Source organism: Heterodontus francisci, chromosome 10, assembly GCF_036365525.1.
Source record: "Heterodontus francisci isolate sHetFra1 chromosome 10, sHetFra1.hap1, whole genome shotgun sequence".
NCBI classification, from domain to species: Eukaryota; Metazoa; Chordata; class Chondrichthyes; order Heterodontiformes; family Heterodontidae; genus Heterodontus; species Heterodontus francisci.
In genome coordinates this window covers 81,139,757-81,160,109 of record NC_090380.1, presented here as the reverse complement: position 1 = coordinate 81,160,109, position 20,353 = coordinate 81,139,757, and the positions used below count along the sequence as shown (strand labels likewise).

General features: G+C 43.3%; 1 protein-coding gene across 1 annotated transcript in view; it reads right to left on the bottom strand.

The window, feature by feature from the left end:
- Window positions 1-20,353, bottom strand: part of LOC137374572 (suppressor of tumorigenicity 14 protein-like) — a 189,135-nt gene that overhangs the window by 98,805 nt on the left and 69,977 nt on the right. Inside the window, exons 8-9 of the mRNA XM_068040870.1 lie at window positions 6,427-6,566; window positions 5,106-5,203 (exon numbers count right to left, since the gene is read on the bottom strand). Coding sequence (XP_067896971.1) covers window positions 5,106-5,203; window positions 6,427-6,566 — 238 coding nt within the window. The remainder of the gene's footprint in view (window positions 1-5,105; window positions 5,204-6,426; window positions 6,567-20,353) is intronic.

Below are 20,353 nucleotides of genomic sequence, written 5' to 3'. Positions count from 1 at the left end.
ATAACCATGTTCTCCAAAATGAGCCCTTAACATATTAAGTATCTGAGGCCAATACCGTATTACAGGTTATAGTGCATTAGTTAAATTACAGCTATTGAAAGAAAATTAATACCATTTAGGAAATCCACAAAGGATTAAAAAAAAAACCTTGATGTATTGAATTTCTAATCCCTATGTATCAACAGACTGTGAGAAGGGGTTTTGGCAGTGTCTGCAGTCAACCACATGAAACAGAAAAACAGATTTGGATACACATCTTGGCAGGTTTTTAGGTCAGTTTTTCAATATACAGGTTTTGTTGCAAAACTATTTTAAAACTACATCAAGCGGACTAAAAGAAAATTACATTCATGCTTGATGTCTGAAGAAACTGAGACCTCTTTTTCCTATATGATTGTAGCATGTCCAACACATAGAAGTTAGAAAAATGGACATAATGTATTTACAGGGCTTCTTGGAACAGCTGTATAGTTTTGAGGCTTTTAACAAAAAAAAATTCTTCTGAAACTATAAAAATGATGAAGAGCTAGTTGCCAGTCATGACGTTTACTCCTGAGACGTAGCTTCCCCTTTTAAAAAGTTACCATCTTCATGAAGAGAGTTCATGGAAGGAGAAGAACAATGTGTCATAATGAGTCACGTGCCAAAGACTTGATAATGCCATTGTTTTTGTGCTCAGCAATGTAGGAAGTGTTCATGGTTGAGGAACAGAATACTTTCCCATTTCAGGTACCCAGTGACATCATCAAGCATTCTCAGGTCCACTTTGGAACAGCCAGATGCAAGGGAACAATCACTCCACTCTGCTTCAAGTCCTTGGGTGGAATTTAATTGGGCCTTTGGGAGCAGGCTGGGAGGTGGGGGTGGTGGGCAAAAAAGTGGGAAGGAGAATGGGGGTGAGTGGCATTTCGCCAGCGGTGGGGAAGGTGGCAACCAGCCCTCCCACCCAGAGGCCAATTGAGGCCCTCAAGTGGCCAATTAAGGACCTCATTCCACCGCCACTGGGTGGGCCCTCTGCCACGTAGGGAGACTGCTAGGTAAACCCTGGGGGCCTCCCTGCAGGTTCGGGGGCTTGGGGGGAGCCCTCCTGATTGGGCACTCTGTGGTTCACGGACAGCTCACCTGGTGGCAATGTACGTCCCCATTGGTAACAGCCTCCCCTCCCTCACCAACCATCACCCTCTACTCTCCCCTCTCTGGGCCCTGCTGACTGGCCCCGGCAACCCCTAACCCACTTACTTTGGTCTGAGGGCGCCGTCCATGATGCTATTCTGGGTTGGGTGCAGTCCCAGTAGTGCCACTGCTCCCGGTGGCTCTGGTGAGACTGAAGAGCTGCTGGCCCTCCGATTGACTGACAGCTCCTGGAGGTAGGCTCCCATCTTTTAAAGGGACAGGAGCCCTGGCGCCAGGCAGTTAATTACCTGAGCACCTAAAAATGCGGCCGGAGATCCTCCAAATGGCCGAGGCAGGATTGTCCCTGGCTTTCTGGCCTGGCGTCAGGACCCCTGCTGTGCCAACAAAATTCAGCCCTTTATCTTAAAAGAGCATCCCCTGCTGCAGCACTATTGTATTTCTTTTTCATTTCCCACAATATCAATCTTCACACTTGAGTGACATGGTTAATTAGCACTGAATTAAGTGCAGTTTTGTTCTATAAACCCATGTCCATTAGGATAGTGCAGCAGGAGGTCTTCGGGGTGGTGTCCTAGGCCCAACCATGCTTCATCCCTTCTGACCTTCACTCCAACATAAGGTTAGAAGTGAGGGTGTTCACTAATGATTGCACAGTGTTCAGTACCATTTTCAACTCCTCAGATACTGAAGCAGTCCATGCCTGCATGCAGCAAGATGTGAACAAGATTCAAGTTGGACTGAGAAGTGGCAAGTAACATTCACACCACACAAGTGGCAGGCACCGACCATCTCCAACAAGAGAGAATCTAACCATCTCCCCTTGACATTCAATGGCATTACCATCACCGAATCCCCCACCATCAACATTCTGGGGGTTACTATTGACCAGAAACTGAGTTGGACCAGCCATATAAATACTGTGGCTACAACAGCAGGTCAGAGGCTGGGAATTCTGTGGCTAGTAACATACCTCCTCACTCCCCAAAGTCTGTCTAGCATCTACAAGGCACATATCAGAAGTGTGATAGAATACTCTTCACTTGTCTGGATGAATGCAGGTCCACCAACACTCACTGTTGCTGGGCCAAAAACCTGGAACTCCCTTCCTTACAGCACTGTGGGTATGCCCGCACCATATGGACTGCAGCAGTTCAAGAAGGCGGCCTACCACAACCTTCTCAAGTGCAATTAGGGATGGTCAACAAATACTGGCCTTGCCAGCGATGCTCACATCCCATGAAAGAATTAAAAAAAGAAGCTCAATACCATACAGGACAATGCAGCCTGCTCGATTGGCACCCCATCCACTGTTTTAAACACTCACTCCGACCACCACTGACACACAGTGGCAGCAGTGTGTACCATATACAAGATGCACTGCAGCAATTCACCATGCCTCCTTCGACAGCACCTTCCAAACCCACGACTTCTACCACCAAGAATGACAAGGACAGCAGACGCATGGGAACATCACCACCTGCAAATTCCCCTCCAAGACACACACCATCCTGGCTTGTAAATATATCACCGCTCCATCACTGTCGCTGGGTCAAAATCCTGGAACTCCCTTCCTAACAGCACTGCAGATGTACCTATATCCCAAGGATTCCAGCGAGCTGGCCTTGTCAGTGATGCTCACATCCCATGAATAAAGAAAAAAAAACTTGACTGAGAGTGCAAAGCTAACTTTACATAGAACCCTTACATACAGCACACAGAAGACTTTTATCCCATCAGCCTGGGATGGATTTGAACATCGCTCCTATGGGGGTAAGGCCAGCACAAGAACACAAGAAATATGAGCAGGAATAGACCATATGGCCTGTCGAGTCTGCTTGTGGTTGATCTTAAGCTTCAACTCCATTTTCCCACCCACCCGCCATATCCCTTAATTCCCTGAGAGACCAAAAATCTGTCTATCTCAGCTTTAAATGTATCAACAATGGAGCATCCACAAATCTCTGAGGTAGAGAATTCCAAAGATTCACAACACTTTGAGTAAAGTAATTTCTCCTCTTCTCAGTCCTAAATGATTGGTCCCTTATCCTGAGACTGTGCCCCCGTGTTTTAGATTCCCCAACCAGAGGAAACAATCTCTCAGCATCTACCCTATCCAGCCCCTTCAGAATTTTGTATGTTTCAATGAGATTGCCTCTCATTCTTCTTAACTCCAGAGAATATATGCCCAATTTACTCAGCCTCTCATCACAGGACTACTCCCTCATCCCAGGGACCAATTTAGTGAACCTTTGCTGTACCACCTCCAATGCAAGTATATCCTTTCTTAATTGTGGAGACCAAATCTGTACACAGTACTCCCAATGTGGTCTCACCAAAACCCTGTACAATTTTAGTAAGACTTCTTTATTCTTGTATTCCAATCCCCTTGCAATAAAGACCAACATGCCATTTTCTAATTGCTTGCTGTACCTGCATGTTAACTTTTTGCATTCCTTGTACGAGCACACCAAAGTTTCTTTGAACATCAACACTTACAAGTTTCACATCTTTAAAAAGATATTTCTTTTCTTACAAGCAAAGTGAATAACTTCACACTTCCCTCCATTATAATCCATCTATCATCTTGTTGCCCACTCACTTAACCTGTCTATACTTCTTTGCAGCCTCTCTGTGTCCTCCCCACACCTTACCTTTCCACCGAACTTTGTATCATCAGCAAACTTAAATACATTACTCTCTATCTCTTCATCTAAGTCATTGATATAGATTATAAATAGCTAAGGCCCCAGCCAATATTTAAACAGCTGCCACAACTTGGTTTTTCTTTGCGAATGCTTTTCAACATCACTTACAGCAACAGATTGTATGTTTGCAAATAACTGAGAAATAGTTTGTCAAACAGAAGATGCCTCCATTTGACTGCTCTGCCAATTTACTCCCATCCAGCTCTCTTATCCCCTCTCCTCCCCTGAAAGTGTTTGATTCATTGCCGTGTCTCATTGGTACCTTGTCCAAGTGGTCAGGCTTAGCATATAAATCTAAACAGTGAGTGTCATTAACTTACTGAGAACAACTTTGGTAGTGACCAGGGATCATTTTACCTCTACTTGGGGTAGGAGAAAATAGGGTTTCAATAGTTTGGACAAATATTTTTGTGCTTTCATGCTATTTTTAAAGAGGTACCAACCTCACTGTTAAAAGAATAGAAGTTCCCCAAGTTTTTAATAACCTGTGTAACAATGATTAATAAAACAGTAACATCGTTGCGTCATTATACATACTTGCAGTAAATCAGATTTTAATGTTAAATTTAAAAACAGCCTTTGAAAATCGCAGTAATTTGCACTGTAACACATATCACATCTGTCTCAATGTATACTCTAAAATTGAGTTTGGGCAGAGATCAGCATATCTTGTACAATTTTCTGTTAAGGCCCTGTGCTGGGAGGACTAATTCATAAAATCTACCCTTTCATAATTTCTGGCATGCCATGTGATCATTGCATTTATTTTGGAGTTAAAATAGTAAAACCATGCATAGTAGGTTGCACCCAACACAACACTTGTGTGACAGTAATTTAAATATAATAAATTCAGTTTCTAATGATGAGTTAAAATCATTTTGAGCTTTCAATTTCATGTTTCTTGTGCATGAATCTACAAGAGTATGGGTTGTAGTTTGTCAACTCTGAAAGGTACAAAGTTAGATGAAAGGCAGTTTGGTGAAAATCCAGCAAACATTTTAGGTTGTGGAGAAAACAGGGTAGTGTTAAGTGGATATACAGACAGAATGAATTCACAATTTTGATCCAATTACAACTGGGCAGGAGATTGAAAGATAGAAACTGTGTGAATAAAACCCACATGAAGCAGGTGCCCTGCCAGTGGAGGCACTAATCATTACTGTTGAAGGAAAACACACTCAAAACAACCACACCATTGAAACTCATATGGTGAGGTTCCAATCATACATAGTCTGTACATAAATATTTTATAATTATTTTACTTACTGTAATTGTCCAGAGACAGTTGATATTTGGAGGGTAGTTATTGGGATAAAATGGAGAGATCAGTGATCCATTATAAGCAGTTATAGATCCACCACAGGCTGAAAATCAAAAAGAATAGGAATAAGTAAACACATTTCAATCATACCGATTTGCAAAATGATTTATGGATAGTTCTTCCAGAGTATATGCAAACTTCCAAATCATATTATAGTTAAAAGCCACTGACTGAAGATATCCTAGCTTTTCTAAACTGCCTACAGTTACAGTGCAACCTAAAGTATGAAAAAGCCTGGAGGCACAAAATTTTCTGTGTCCTCGGTATAGTGAAATCTTAAACCCATTTGTGAAGAAGGTGTTTATAAATTCACTATAGCAAGGTGCACAGAGGAAATCACCCCTTACCTTCCAAATGTTGAAACAAGTTCCTGATAAAAGGGGCATTCCCAGGATGTTAGAAAAATCACAAACACAAAAACTGGTTAGTTAAAACAAATTCAAAAATGTTTTTGGACAGTGTCTGTTCCAGAATGCATTCTAATCAGTTCTTGCTTTGCTCACTGCTCCTCCAATGCCTTGATCTTTAAATGGCAGTTTGCCTCCAGAACTCCAATCTAAGCCCCTGCCACTGATTTTAAAGACTTTCTCCCAGAATCTATTTGAAAAAGGTAATGGCATTCCACCGTACAACCAAACGCCCACATCACCTAATCACAAACACAAACTTCGAATGAAAGTCACAGACCTGAAAAGTTAACGCTGTTTCTCTCTCCACAGATGCTGCCAGACCTGCTGAGCATTTCCAGCATTTTCTGTTTTTACACTCCCTTTTATATCTTACATCTGAATTTGTACAAGACTCCTGACAAACCTTAGTGAGCACTTTCTTGACATCCAAATACACTACATTTACTGCATTTACTTCATATAGTCTTTTGTAAAAACAAAACTCTGCTGAATTTATCAAACATGGCTTGCTTACAACAAAACTGTAATGTTTGTCCTTTGTGCTACACACTCCATGATGCTTTTTAATTTGATCTAGAATTCTGGGCTGCAAGTGTTTACCTACAACTAACATTAGGCTAACTGGTCTAAAGTTATTCAGTTTATCGTTCTGTTAAATTGGTTACGTCAGCTATCCACCAATCTGCTGACATAATTTGTATATCTTCACAGGATTGCAAGTACTTTCAGAACTATGTATGAAATCATTGGTGTAGTGCAAAGGTTCCTGAAAAAGGTTAACAACCTTACTGTCATGCACTTGTACTTAAATCTCCTATAAAACTGAATTGCTGGAAACATTGTAGGGTAGACTCACTTGTTGTATTGATGTATTGTATTGTTGCTTCAAAGTGATTCAGATTTTTGGATTGTGAAAAGAATATGGCCAACATCACGTTGCCTGATGATGTCACAGTTAAGGCCTCAAAAGGAAAATGTTGGCTGCTGGAGCATATTCTGTAAAATGAAGACATCACTGTTTGATTATTGTGTGAAGCTTGTTCCTTATATGGTTAAAGATTGAGAACCATTTCTTCAAAATATTTCTAATTTCATCAATTGGCACTTCTGAAGTAGGGATGGCATATATCAAACCCTATAATGCATGAGAATAGTCAAATGTTCATGTAAGGGTATCAAATCATTTCAAAACTATAATACAAAGAATATGATTAGAAATTACACTGAGATTCTTATTATTCTTGACGCAAGCTGGGGGCAGCAAATACCTCAGCCTTCAGCAGAAAGCAATGTTTTCTGTGTCAAAAGTAAATTAATGCTTTGGACTTTATGGTCAACAAATCACTTATGTATTGAAGACCCTTTTGTATATTAGCAAAACAAAAAACTGCAACAATCGCACAATCTTTTTGAACTGGTCTCAGAATAGGATAAAGCAAATTCAGTTGCATTACTGTTCGCTCTGACATCACAGGTGCAGACTATCTGATTCCACATCCCAAGTTAAGTGGTTCTCTGGTCCTTTATCAGCCTATTTACTCTCAAAAACAGCATTTGCTTATCTGTTTGAACAGTCATGCAACTAAAATTTCAGATAGTATGGATCTGAAATTGACCTGATAATATAGTAATTTAAAAAGATCTTAATGCCTCTTGTGTCTTTGTGCAACAGAACATGCAGTATGTCACGCAGTAACGGTACATCAAGATAATTCTCCACCTTGAGCACAAACAAGTTTAACAAATTATTCTTTCAAAACAACTCAAATGAGTCAGAACTATTTTCAGATCTCATTAACTGGATGACAAAAATACAAAACATTCTTCTTAGCCGTGAACAGAGTTTTGAACAAGAATCACAAAGTTATTTAAAAGACCAATCAGAATGTAAGTACCTATGGAAATGAAGCTAAAGTTACAATTGCTGATTTACAGCTATCTGCAAAACACATAAGTGTGTTGCACTTTGATTTTGTACTATCCAGAAGTCAAGTCAGAAGTTAGGTAATCTGCAAATCAACAGACAACAGACACTATTTTAACTTGCCACTATCGGTGTTAATGGAGTGATAACAGCCGCAAATTGGGGTTGGTAGTCTTACTGCCTTGAGAACCCTAACAATTGACCAAGTACAACTTGCAAAGGAGGCTGGGCAGCTGCAGTGATGTCTGTTTAGGCCCTGTTACTGTGCAAATCGGGGTAGAATGACATGCATCAACTTGTATTGCTGCCAGTGCGTGGACATTGGTGCCAAAAAGCCTGGTTATGCAATCTATTCCTTTCAAAAGCAACATGCAGTCTGAATGTGGAGTTACTTTGTAAATTAGAGTGGGAAAGTAGACTTTAATAAAATGGCTGTGAACATACATCTATATCAATAGTCAAAAAATAAAATATTTGTATGAATGTACCCTTAATTGTTTGATGCTTTCATAAAATGAGTGGACATCTGTATGTATAATCGCTTCATAAGTTTGAATCTACTTGACAATCCAATTTTGAAAAGAAACAAAATAAATTATTTTAACAGAAGTTAAGGTAAAAGAACTAAGCTACACTGCAATGGACAGGATAACAACTGTGTACAAAAGCAAAATCCTTCAGATGCTGAAAATCTAAGATAAAAACAGAAAATGCTGAAATCCCCTACCATCAACATCCTGGGGCTCACCATTGACCAAGAGCTTAACTGGACCCGCCTTGAAAATACTGTGGCTGCAAAAGCAGATTGGAGGCTGGGACTTCTGCGGTGAGTAACTAACCTCATGACTCCCAAAGCCTGTCCAGCATCCACAAGGCTCAAGCCAAGAACGTGATGGAATACTTCCCACTTGTCTGGATGGGTGCACCTGCCATGGGCTGAATTATCATCCTAGGGTTGGGACCCCGATGTTGGGAACATTTCTGGGTCCCGACCCCACTGGACATCATTGCTGGACCTCCGACGGTATTTTGACGGAGGCAGCCAATTAGTGGCTCACTAGTGCGTTCACCATCCAATTAAAAGTGGCGGATATGTTGAGGAGTTAGCATGTAGATGTGGCAGCCATGAATGTGGACGTCGGCATCCCGGGCGAATGTAGAGGCCAGAATGCAGTGGAGCAACAGCCTGGCATATACCCATGGAAGGGTGGCCCTGTGATTTGCTGATGCCTCCCTGGAGGTGCTGTTAGAGGCAGTGACAGCCCACAGGAGTGTTCTGTTTCTAGACAGCAGCGGGAAGAGGTCAGCCAGCCAGCTGAAGCAGGCATGGATGGAGGTGGCTCAGGGCGTGAGCAGCTGCTGTGTTGTCAACAGGATGTGGGTACAGTGCAGGAAGCTGTTCAATGACCTTCTGAGATCTGGAAAGGTGAGTTTTATGCTACACCCAGGCCTCCAGTTCTAGAATCACCAGCAGCCCTATGAGCAGAGCATCCTGAGGGCACATAGTATTCAGGAACAGTGTGGACATATGTGCTCAGGTGCATTCCTGAGCCATGGGCAGTGCTCACACCATAAGAACTTGTGGAGGAGGTAACACTGGAGCCATGGACATCACATGCAAATGAGCCACAGTGAAGGAGAGCACATGGTCTTAACTCTCCCACTCTTGACTTTGCAGGAAAAAAGAGCACACAACACTCAAAAAAGTAGTGCTTCTTGCTATACTGATAGCCATGGAGAAGGAGGCCTTTGAAACTGCCAGGGTGGCAGCTTGGCAGAAAGTCTGCAGGGGCAAGATGGGTGTCGGTCCGAGAGAGGGTGAAAGCATGTTACCATTTCCATGTGAAGGGGATGGAGCTCCATCCTCATTTGTCCATGCCAATACATAAGCTGTTATGGGCTGCTGCAGGTCTGCGTAAGCAACTACTGACAAAGGAAAGCATTCCTAACCAATGTCTTACGTCTCCTGCAGGTAGAATTGTGGAGGAGCAGCCTCAGCATAACACTGCCGTTGGCAGCAACTTCAGAGGAGGAAGATGCATCCAATGCACCACAGTCACAGAAATCAAGTGTACCCTCCACCAGCACAGATACACTCATCTTGGTGTGATCTCACATGAGTTTCGAACAGGTGGCACAAGGTGACCAGCACTTCACATGTGAGCAGGAGAAGGTTACAAAGCCAGAGGCAACTGTGGGCAGTCCCCCTGGGAGGATAGAGGACAGTGCCAGCCAAGAGATGCAGAGCCTTGGGGGTCATGCACAAGGCACATCTTTCTGGAGCAGCAATGGGAGATGTGTGCCCAAATTTTGGAATTCCCTGAGGCAGTGCGGAGCCTTGGACAGAGAATGGATCTTAAGATGTATTCCACAATGTCTCAGGCACATAAGCGCACAAGCTCCTCCATTGAAAGAGTGGTCAACCTCGTGGAGAGCCATATGCGGCATCATACTGAATGGATGCAGAAACATCACACTGCTACGCACAGAATGCATGCCACATTCTGTAACATTGACCAGTCAGTTGCACTGATGGCGCAAAGATGAATGGACTGGCAACTAAATGCCCCCCAGCTGCTGGTTCTCTTGGATGCGAATGCGTTCCATAAAGAGCTGGTGTGGACAGGGATGATGTCGAAGGGGCCACCACTCATGGGGCACCTTCGTTATCAGCCATCCCCTTGGCCATTCTGACTGAGGGACCATCTATACATGACCGAGGATCCCCTACATTGATGCAGGTGGGGCAGCATGTGGCGGTGCCCCCACTGGCACTGAGACGCCGGGAATGGGCACCATGGGCATCTCAGACACATGCAAACACAAGCAAGCAGCCTGTCTCCACTTCTGCCTCAAGCACGGAGACGTGGAAGGGGTGGGGGGTGGGGGCGGTCAGCCCTTAAAAGTGGCCATGTGCAGATAGTGCCGCATTCATAGTTTCACTTTGCAGTTCACTTGGATGATGTTTGTAATTCTTCCATTCACTGATTAACCCTCGAAGTAATGAGATGGTTCATGATTATGCCCTGATTTCTGCGATCCCATTGTTTTGAGGGCATTAAGGTACTAGTACGATGAAGTGGATATGCAACACAAAGGTGGGTGGTCAGGGACACTCTGTGGCCAGTGGCTCTGTGTCTTCCAGGCATTGTGGGGAAACAGCAGGTGTGTTTGCCTGGCAGGCATTTTGGATGTGGCCGCTCCTTGTTGGAGAGGTGTGGTACCGAGCCAAATACAATCCAGAATGTACTGTCCTCAGGAAAAGCGTTCCTGTTTCAGTGCAAACCAAGCTTCCCTGCCATTCAGATCAATGGTTTGTTGCCTCAGCCGGACCTCTGGAAGACCTTGCCGTGCAGGATCACTGTGCTCCACCACGTCTTCCACCTCCTCCTCCTCCTTCGAAGACGTGTGCCGCTCTTCTGCATCTTCCTCCTTTCTGGAGGGCTGTGTTGTGCAGCTTACCACCGTCATTCAAGAAACCCTTCAGGGAGCATCCCCCAACCAGTCAAGGGAATGGAACTGCTTCTTCAGGAGTCCAATGGTCTGCTCAAGGTGCTCCTTCTGCTGAAATGGCAGCATTTGTAATGACTCTGCACCTTTGATGTTGGGTTGTGCACTGGTGTCAGTGGCCATTTCTTCAAAGGATAACCCTTGTCCCCTAGCAGACATCCATGTAGTCTATCTGGTAGCATGAACAACTGCGGCACTTGTGATTGCCGCAAGATGAAGGCAATTGGCAGGAGACCTTGCAAACATCTGCAGAAAATGCTTGTGATTGTCACACACCAGCTGGACATTGAGGGAGTGGAATCCCTTCCTATTAATAAACGCGGCTGGCTGCTCCACTGGGGCCTTCATGGCCACATGGGTGCAGTCGATCATGCTCTGCACTTGAGGGAATCCTGCCATGGAGGCAAAGCCCACAGCCCTCTAGGTCTGAGTGGCTCCATCAGTCTGGAAGTCAATGTACGCCGATGTCCTCATCCAGGGCATTTGTCACCTGCCTGATGCTATGATAGGCAGCCACATGGGTCCACTGTCACCCCTTGGAACGACCCAGAGGCGAAAAGGTTCAAGGTCACTGTCAATCCCACAGCTACTGGCAGGGCATGCCCGAGGCCTAAAGTCCTCCTCCACGAGGGCACACAAATCAGCAACCACTGCCTCCATCGGCGCAGCCACCAGCAGCACTGTTACTCTGACATGTCCAGCAAGCTGAATCTTTGGCAGTGAGCATAGCAACTTCATACCATTCATGCTCCCTTGCCATTACCACCACATCCATCTGCACCAAGGAGCTGCATGTATTGCTGGCGCAGCTGCCCCTCATCAGTACTCATCATCACCTCAGAGTAGCTGAGCCCCATGTTCAGGGATGGCCACACTTGCCACGGGAATGGCTGTCTGGACCCCACCCTTCCTGTGCTCCACTGACCTCTGCAGGTGCACTCCCCTGCAGTTGTCCTAGTGCCTCCATCTGTTTATGCAATGGCCATTACGTGCAAGTGCATGAGCTCCTCTCTTCTTATTCCATAATTTATGCAGTGTCAGACTCCCGCTTCACTGAATGGCTCCCTGCTGTGCAGCCACCTCATCTCCTTGGATGTTCAGCTGACCCAGGGTTGTTTCCCCTGCATTGGCTCAACTATCTAAACCAGCCCTGCAGCAAGATCTCAAGTGGCTCATTAACTACCTCAACCGATTACCTTTTTGCCACAGCCCCCCGAGAAGACACCTCCACCAACATTGCTGGGAGGTGGGAACACGTCGGGAAACTGGCACTCGGCGCCATGATTTTCCCGGCACACCCGCCTCCAAACCCACCTCCACCTTGGGATGAAAATTCAGCCTAACAACATTCAAGAAGCTTGACACCACCCAGGAGAAAGCAGCCCACTTAATTAGCACCCCATCCACCACCTTAAATATTCACTCCCTCCACCACCAGAGCACAGTGTGTTCCATATACAAGATGTATTGCAATAACTCATCAAGGTTGTTCAACAGCACCTTCCAAACCTGTGACCTCTACTAGCTAAAAGGACAAGGGCAGCAGGTGTGTGGGAACACCACCACCTGCAAATTCCCCTCCAAGTCACCCACCATCCTGACTTGGAACTATGTCATTGTTCATTCACTGTTGCTGGGTCAAAATCCTGGAACTCCCTCCCTAACAGCACTGTGGGTTTACCTACACCACAAGGACTGCAGCAGTTCATGAAGGCAGCTCACTACCACCTTCTCAAGGGCAATTAGGGATGGACAATAAATGCTTTCATTGGCAGCGATGCCCACATCCCATGAACGAACAAAAAGATGCACAGTGTATTTGATGATGCCACTGCAAAACAAATCTGGAAACTGTTTCACTTCACAGTATTAATGTCCCTCATTTCAATCAACAAAATATCTTCCTTTGAAATAAAAAAAAAAAAAAATATATATATATATATTCTGTACATATTTCCACTGGATTGCAGACATACTGATCTAGGAATCCTTTGGGCCTTGGTCCACTGGTATAAGAACCTCCAGCTGCCTTGCCCAATGCTGGAGACCCTGTTCTAAATCTTAGGGATGGGGGTCAATGCCTGCAAGGAAACATCAGTGATTCTCACCCAAATGCACACGAAGGCAGAGCAGTGCCTTGCCAATCCAGCTGAATTCCCACTGAGACCCAAACAGGCCAAACCAATTTTTAAAAATTAAATATTTCCACTTCCACAGGAATCAATATGCCTGAAGACAACTGATCCCCTTTTGATTGGTAACCTTATAAATTTTAGGGACTTCAGATGACTTCAAACTGATTCAAACCTTGAGTTCCGTTGAAGCCCTTTAGTGTGTAATGGTGGGGGCTGAGGCGGCGGTGGGGGGGGTGGGTGGGGGTTGTGGGCCCTGTGGAAATGCATAAACTCCACCCTCCCAACCAACAGGCTTGTTTGGCATAGAGGGCAGAGGCAGGAAACAGCCTCCCTGACCAGAATTTAAAGACTGAGTCTAATTGGGGCAGAATCCCAGAAGAGTAGAGTTAAGGTGCCATGCCCTTCCCCCTCCTCCCAGCAGACAGGGAGTTTACAACATCTTCCAACCCAGGAAGTTCAGGGCCACTGTTATGGTTCTCAGAATGCTGTATTTCTGCAGCTATGTTTGCTTCTAAACACCACTGAGTTTAAAAAAAGCAGTACTTTTCAAACTGTTCAAATACATACCTGCAGTATTTATTGAGCGATAGCAAAGTGAAAAAACCTAGACTTAAATGTTAACAGCATTTGGATTTGGAAAGACTATACGAAAGGTCAGGTGAAGTTAATTAAGTAAGCTTTAATAATTGCTTTTATTTCCACAGAAAAAGAATGGAGAACCAGTCACATCTAGTTTTTGAATAACCTGCTCAATAAGCCCACAGGCTAATGCTTTCATGGTCAGTGAACATCATCTGCACATACCCAGTCGGTGTTCTCAGGTTATGACCTGTAACATTTAAAGGGGGATCTTTTTCAGGCTCTTGTTTACTTAAGAGGGAACGGACAAGAAGCAAAAAATGTCATACATAATTTTTGTCATTGTGCACCACTCATATGTGATGATATTTAACATCATATATTTTTGCATTTCAATGCAATGTAACTTTGTTCATTCACCTTAACTTCTGTTAAAACAGTTTATTTTGCTTTGCATCATTTCAACAAGATTTACTTCACATCAGCTGTTTGCAGGTGAACAAAAAAAGGTTTGTTAATCATTTTTTGCATGTAGTTGGAGCCCCTTTACCCGTTTAATCTACAAAACCATTAGACTCTTTTAGACTCACAGGTTTAGACAAATTCTCAAAATTATAGCAAGGTATAATAATTTCACAGCTATTAAAACCAGAAGAGTGAGGACTATGAATAACATGGGTGTGATTTTGCTAATTTATGTAAAATTGAAAATCATTAAAGTTTTTTATGTTGTAACTTTCTGACTTTTAAGTCTTTTAAGTGTATATTAAGATGGTTTGAATATTGAACGAGGATATGTGCATTTATCGACACGTATTTTAGAACACAAAATTTAGGTTAGGCACTGTAAATAGTCACGGGTTAAAATAGAACCCTGAGTTTTTTTTAATTTGTTGGATTCAATTTAATAAAAATGGAATTGCTTTGGGTTATAGACAAACTGTTCCAGTACAATTCTTATCACATACTTATATCATTGCAAGAAGTATTCGGCCATTAGCAAAATACAATTCATTTTTTATTTTACTGCAATGCTTGCCTTTGTAACTAACACATATTCACGGGCATTTGATAGCATATCTGTGAATTTTGGTGCCAGCACTCTACTTCTCATGTAGAAAAATCATTTTTAACAACAACTTGCCACACTCTGATAAACAATTCATCAGTTCTTCCTTTAATTTAACATGGTGCTGTCATCTTCCTCTGATTTCAATTAAATATCTTTTTTAGTATTCTTTTGGGCACATTAATTTGAGGGTAGAGGTGAGGTGCTGAGGAATAGTATATCTGTCCACTCTTTGCATCCAGTGTCAGGAGCCCCTAGCTTAAGTATAGCACAGCCAGATGAAAAGCAAACCTTCCTCTTTAAGCCCAGACTGATGGTTTACAGTCTCCTTTGTGTTTTCAATCCAATTCCCAATAGGCATATGTCCACAGCTCAAAATTACCTCTGCTGGACACTAAACTGACAATCTCACTCAGGCCACATGATAACTGATGATGGAAATGGAAAAAAAATGTCACACTGGTACAATGAGGGGTGGTTTGAGCTTGGGGTTGAGGTACATTGTTGTGGAAGAGTATAGAGTAAGCATTACTCAGGAACTAATCATAACAACAACTTGTATTTATATAGCATCTTCAATGTAATAAAGGCTCTTGACAGGAGCATTCTAAAGCAAAACGAGACACTGAGCCACATAAAGAGATTTTAGTGCAGATGGTCAAAAGCTTGGTCGAAGAGGTAGGTTTTAAGAAGCATCTTAAAAGAGGAAAGAGAGGTAGAGATGCAGAAAGGTTTAAGTTGTAAAATACAGAGTTTAGGGCCTTGGCAGCTGAAGACGTGGCCACCAATGATGAAGCAATTTAAATCTGGGTTGCTCTCAAGAGGCTAGAGTTAGGGTGTTGCAGGTACCTCAGAATATTGTGGGGCTGGAGGAGATTACAGAGATGGAGAGGGTTGAGGCAATGGAAGAATTTGAAATCAAGGATGAGAGTTTTAAAATTGAGGTGTTACTTAACCAGGAAACAAAGTAGGTCAGTGACCAGAGGGGTAATGGGTGAACGGGACTTGATGTGCGTTAGGACATGGGCAACTGAGTTTTGGATGACTTCAATTTACAGAGTGTAGAACATGGGATGCTGGCCAGGAATGTGTTGGAATAGTTGTTAAGAGGTAAAAAGGCATGGATGAGGGTTTTCTGTGGCAGATGAACCGAGGTGGGGTGGATTCGGGTGATGTTACAAAAGTGGAAATGGGCAGTCTTGGCGATGGTGCAGATATATGATTGGAGTCTCAACTTGGGGTCAAATATGACACCAAGGTTGTGAACAGTCTGGTTCAGCCTCAGACATTTGCCAGGGGGAGGGATGGAGTCTGCGGCTAGGGGATGCAGTTTGTGGCGAGGACCAATCATGCTATATCTAACACGAGAATGCTTAATGCACTAAAATGGAAAAGCATTCACATGCCTATCTTGATCAGTACAAAACTTATAAAGAAAAACTCAACTCTAACCTCACAATGAAAAAACAATTCACAAGTGCAGAATGTATGGGATCAGTGGGCCGATTTCCTCAAATTGCTTGCCCATCTTTATCCCAGGTAAACTATGATACATGCCATGTTGACCAATTTGATGAAGGCCTTCCACAACCAGTGGGCACAGCATGCAAATCTTGACTTGATTCCTGATGATTTGACCCCTTTGATTTAGTTCTAATATTTGTTCTCTTCTTACATCTGATATTCTTGAAGTGGAGGTATTTGCTGTCATGAACACTGTACAAATAAAATAAAAACAAAAAACGCTGGAAATATTCAGCAGGTCTGGCAACAAAGTTCTGAAGAAGGGTCACTGACCTGAAACGTTAACTCTGCTTCTCTCTCCACAGATGCTGCCAGACCTGCTGAATATTTCCAGCATTTCTTGTTTTTATTTCAGATTTCTAGCATCCGCAGTATTTTGCTTTTATTTTAGTGTACAAATAAAATACATTGATTAATAAAAAGAAATGTATTGAAATTCAAGTCACCAACCACCATTTCATGTGAATTGCATGCAAGTAGATTAAAGATTCACACCAGTACTCAGTAATGCACATTGGCACAGTTCCAGATGGTATTCTTGATGTAGTGAGGTAAAGTTCATACATTACAACAGTGCCTACATCTTACAAGTACTTCATTGGTTGTAGAGCACTATGGGATACCCTGAGGTTGTGAAAGACACTATATACGTGCAAGTTCTCATTCTCGCCATTCTCAGCAGAGTTACAATCTGGCCCAAAGGATGCAAATAGCGCAGGTCACAGTGCACAGGTGAGGCAAGTAGCTGGTGCCCAACTGGCTATATGAATGCCATCAATTGCACCCTATATTTTGCAAAATCAAACATTCTGCTTAAATTGGGGATCCATGTCACATATTAGTGTGAAAGGAGAAGAAAGTACTGCCCAGTTGAATAATGCACGAGTCATTTGTTAAGAAGCAAATTTGCTGGTACTGCAGATGACCCCTCTGGTGGTCTGGCAGGTAGAAAAAATGACAAGAGAGAAAGTGACCATGACTGCAACTGACAGTGTTCTCATCACATTGGGATGGAGGTCCCCTTGTAACAGATACCACATGTCTGTAACTGAATGACAATACAAGAAGTCTGGCCTGATCTGCCTGGCACACCCCTTGTGATATTCTTCATCCTCTTCCTTGAAATTCTGTATTAGGGCCGCATTGAAAGTAATCCTTGCATCTTATAAAAGCAAAATCATTTAAAAAATGCCACTGTACCTTTAAGAATTTCCATCCATCTAGGCGATAATCATGTTGTCCTTTAATATTCACTTTAAATGGAAGGACTGCACTAGGCAGAACCTGTTGTGTATTGCACTCAGTAAGACTAACGTGGACAAACAGCAAGCAGCCATTATTGAACTAACTTTATTTACACCTCCCCAGCAGAGAGGGCAGTATAACAAAACACTCAGCTATTACAATATACTACACTTCCTCCCAACTTAAAAAAAACTTATACATTAAAAAGTAAAATGGTACATGTACATAATTTCCCAGAATACAATAACAGTACCTAAAGTTTAACAGGTTAGGTTGCATGCTTGTTGTCACTGTAATCACAACTAAAATATATATGACCAATATTTCCAGAGTAATTTACATGTAAAAGTAATTGTTTTTCCTTAATACCAGTATGTCTAGAACAAAAATGTCATAATTTGACAAAAAGTAATCAAAAGCACAATTTATTTATTCTTCCTTCCTACATACTTTCAATTAACCTATCTGGCTTCTTTCTCTTTCCGTCTGGGTATCTTCTTCATTTCCATGAGCTTGACTCTGCACTCTCAACATCTCAGCCTGTGTTAACCCGGAACTTTGACTTTGAGTAACAACTCCACTTAATGGTTGGGATGGTGAAATTGCTTGATTCCTCTTAATCTAAGGCCCTGATTCATTTTGCTCTACCGGTGGCTTCTGAGATACTTGCAAACTTTCATTTTCTTTATGACTTGCACTTTCTTTCTGACTTTCACTTGGGACTGTAGGAATTTGGACAATAGGAAGTTTCTCATGCTCTGCCTTTGTCAGATTTCCTCTGTCAAACAAATGATCTACAAGACACTGATGGAGTCTCTCTCCAATCTTCACTAGATCTGTGAATGCATCTAGTCTTTTTACAACAACTCACAACACACACTTCTCCTTAACACCTTGGTGGTTTTCACCATGACCTTCTGACCAGCACTGAACTCTCTAAGTTTCATGCCTCGCATATCATGACTCATCTTCACTCTCTCTTGTTTTTCTCTTACTTTCCTACTGACGTCAGGCTTAATTAAACACAACCTTGTCCTAGGAGTGTGTTTAAACACTAACTCGTAAGGTGAGCAACCTGTTGTAGACTGTTTGGTGTTATTCTGTAAGAGAACAAAAAATTGTTTAGCCTGTGTCGAGAAGAAACATGGAAATTACTGCCTAGTTTGTCACCTAGCAAATACATCTGCAAAGACCTCTGCACAATTTGTACACTTCTTTCTGCGGTACCATTTGATGCTAGGTGATATGGTGGTATTAGAGTATGTTTGACTCCATTCTTATTCAGAAATATTTCAAACTCTTCTGACATAAACTGTGGACCATTATCTGACACCAACACCTGGCAACCCATAAATTGCAAACCAACTTCGCAAAACCTCAGTAGTTTTGGCACTTGTGAGCCTGGATTTTATGAAGGAGGCAGTGCTCCTTGCACGGGCACGAAAAGACGGGGAGAACACTGTCTTGGCCTTTTCGTGCCTCCCGGGGGGATCCTCTGGTGCCGGGATCACCATCACTTTAAAGATGGGGATCCTGCCACAAAGAGCTGCTGGCCAATCACAAGGCCAGCAGCTCAACAGTATCGGGAGTGATGGTCATTGCTGGTACTGCAGAGGTCTTGGACCCATGCCCAGAACTGGAATCCTGGACCTCAGGTAAGTGAGGCGGGGTCACCGGGGCCAGTCCAGAAGGCACCGGCGAGGGAGGTGGGAGGGTGAGCATAAAGTCTGGGGTTGGGGTGGGGGGGGGGGGGCACGCCATGGAGTTGTAGGTTTTTTCCGGCGGGGGGTGCTCTGTGGGCCACAGATTTCCTATGAAGGAGGGACCCTTCCCCAACCCCAAGCCTGCAGGGACTGCACCTCGTTTTACAAGGCGCCCTCCACGCGTGGCAGAAGTACCCCCCACCACTGGTTAGATACCAGCAGGAGTGGGAAAGGACCATTAAGTGGCCGTTGTTAGCCTATACCGCATCCGGCAAAATTGCTTGGCGACAAGGCAGTGACAGGCCCTCCACTACGCCACCCATTGTGATTCTATGGGCACCCCTGCCTCCGACCCCGCCCAGGGGGGACCATAAAATCCAGCTGTGGTAATGGGCATAGACTGAACATTTATCCACTTGCTATAGCTATCAACCAAAACAAAGGACTCTTTGCCTTCCATTTCAAAGAAATTGGCATGTACCCGTTCCCATGGTTTTCTTGTGTTTGGCCAAGGAATGAAAGGAACCTTGGTCGGATCATTTCAAGTTCTGAGACACACTCGCAACCAACTCTTCAATATCTCTATCTACCTTTGAGCACAAAAAATAGCTTCTTGCTACTGCTTTCATACGGACTATCCCCTTGTTCCTCTAACAATCTCTCTCTAAACCTTGATGGAATAATGACTCTTAAACTCCACAGGAGACAGCCTTGATCTACACTCAGTTCATTTCCATGTGTGAAATACTCCTGCAACTTCTCATCATCACACTCTTTAGACCAGCCATTCATGACATACTTGAGCACTTTTATGAGACCACATCCTCGCGAGTTTCTTCACTAATTTCTCTGGCAGACACTGGCAAGTCATTTGTGTATGTAAAGTAATTCAAAAGTAAGTCACTGGCTAAAAATGAATCAGTCTTCATGGGAACTCTCAAAAGAATGTATGTATTTGCATGATCTGCTGACTTTACGATATTTAATATACTGATGGGCCATCAGAATCAAAGCCCATCTCTGAAGCTGGACTGCCACTAGAGATGGTCCTCCCTTCTCTGAACTAAATATGATCATAAGGGCTAGGTGGTCAG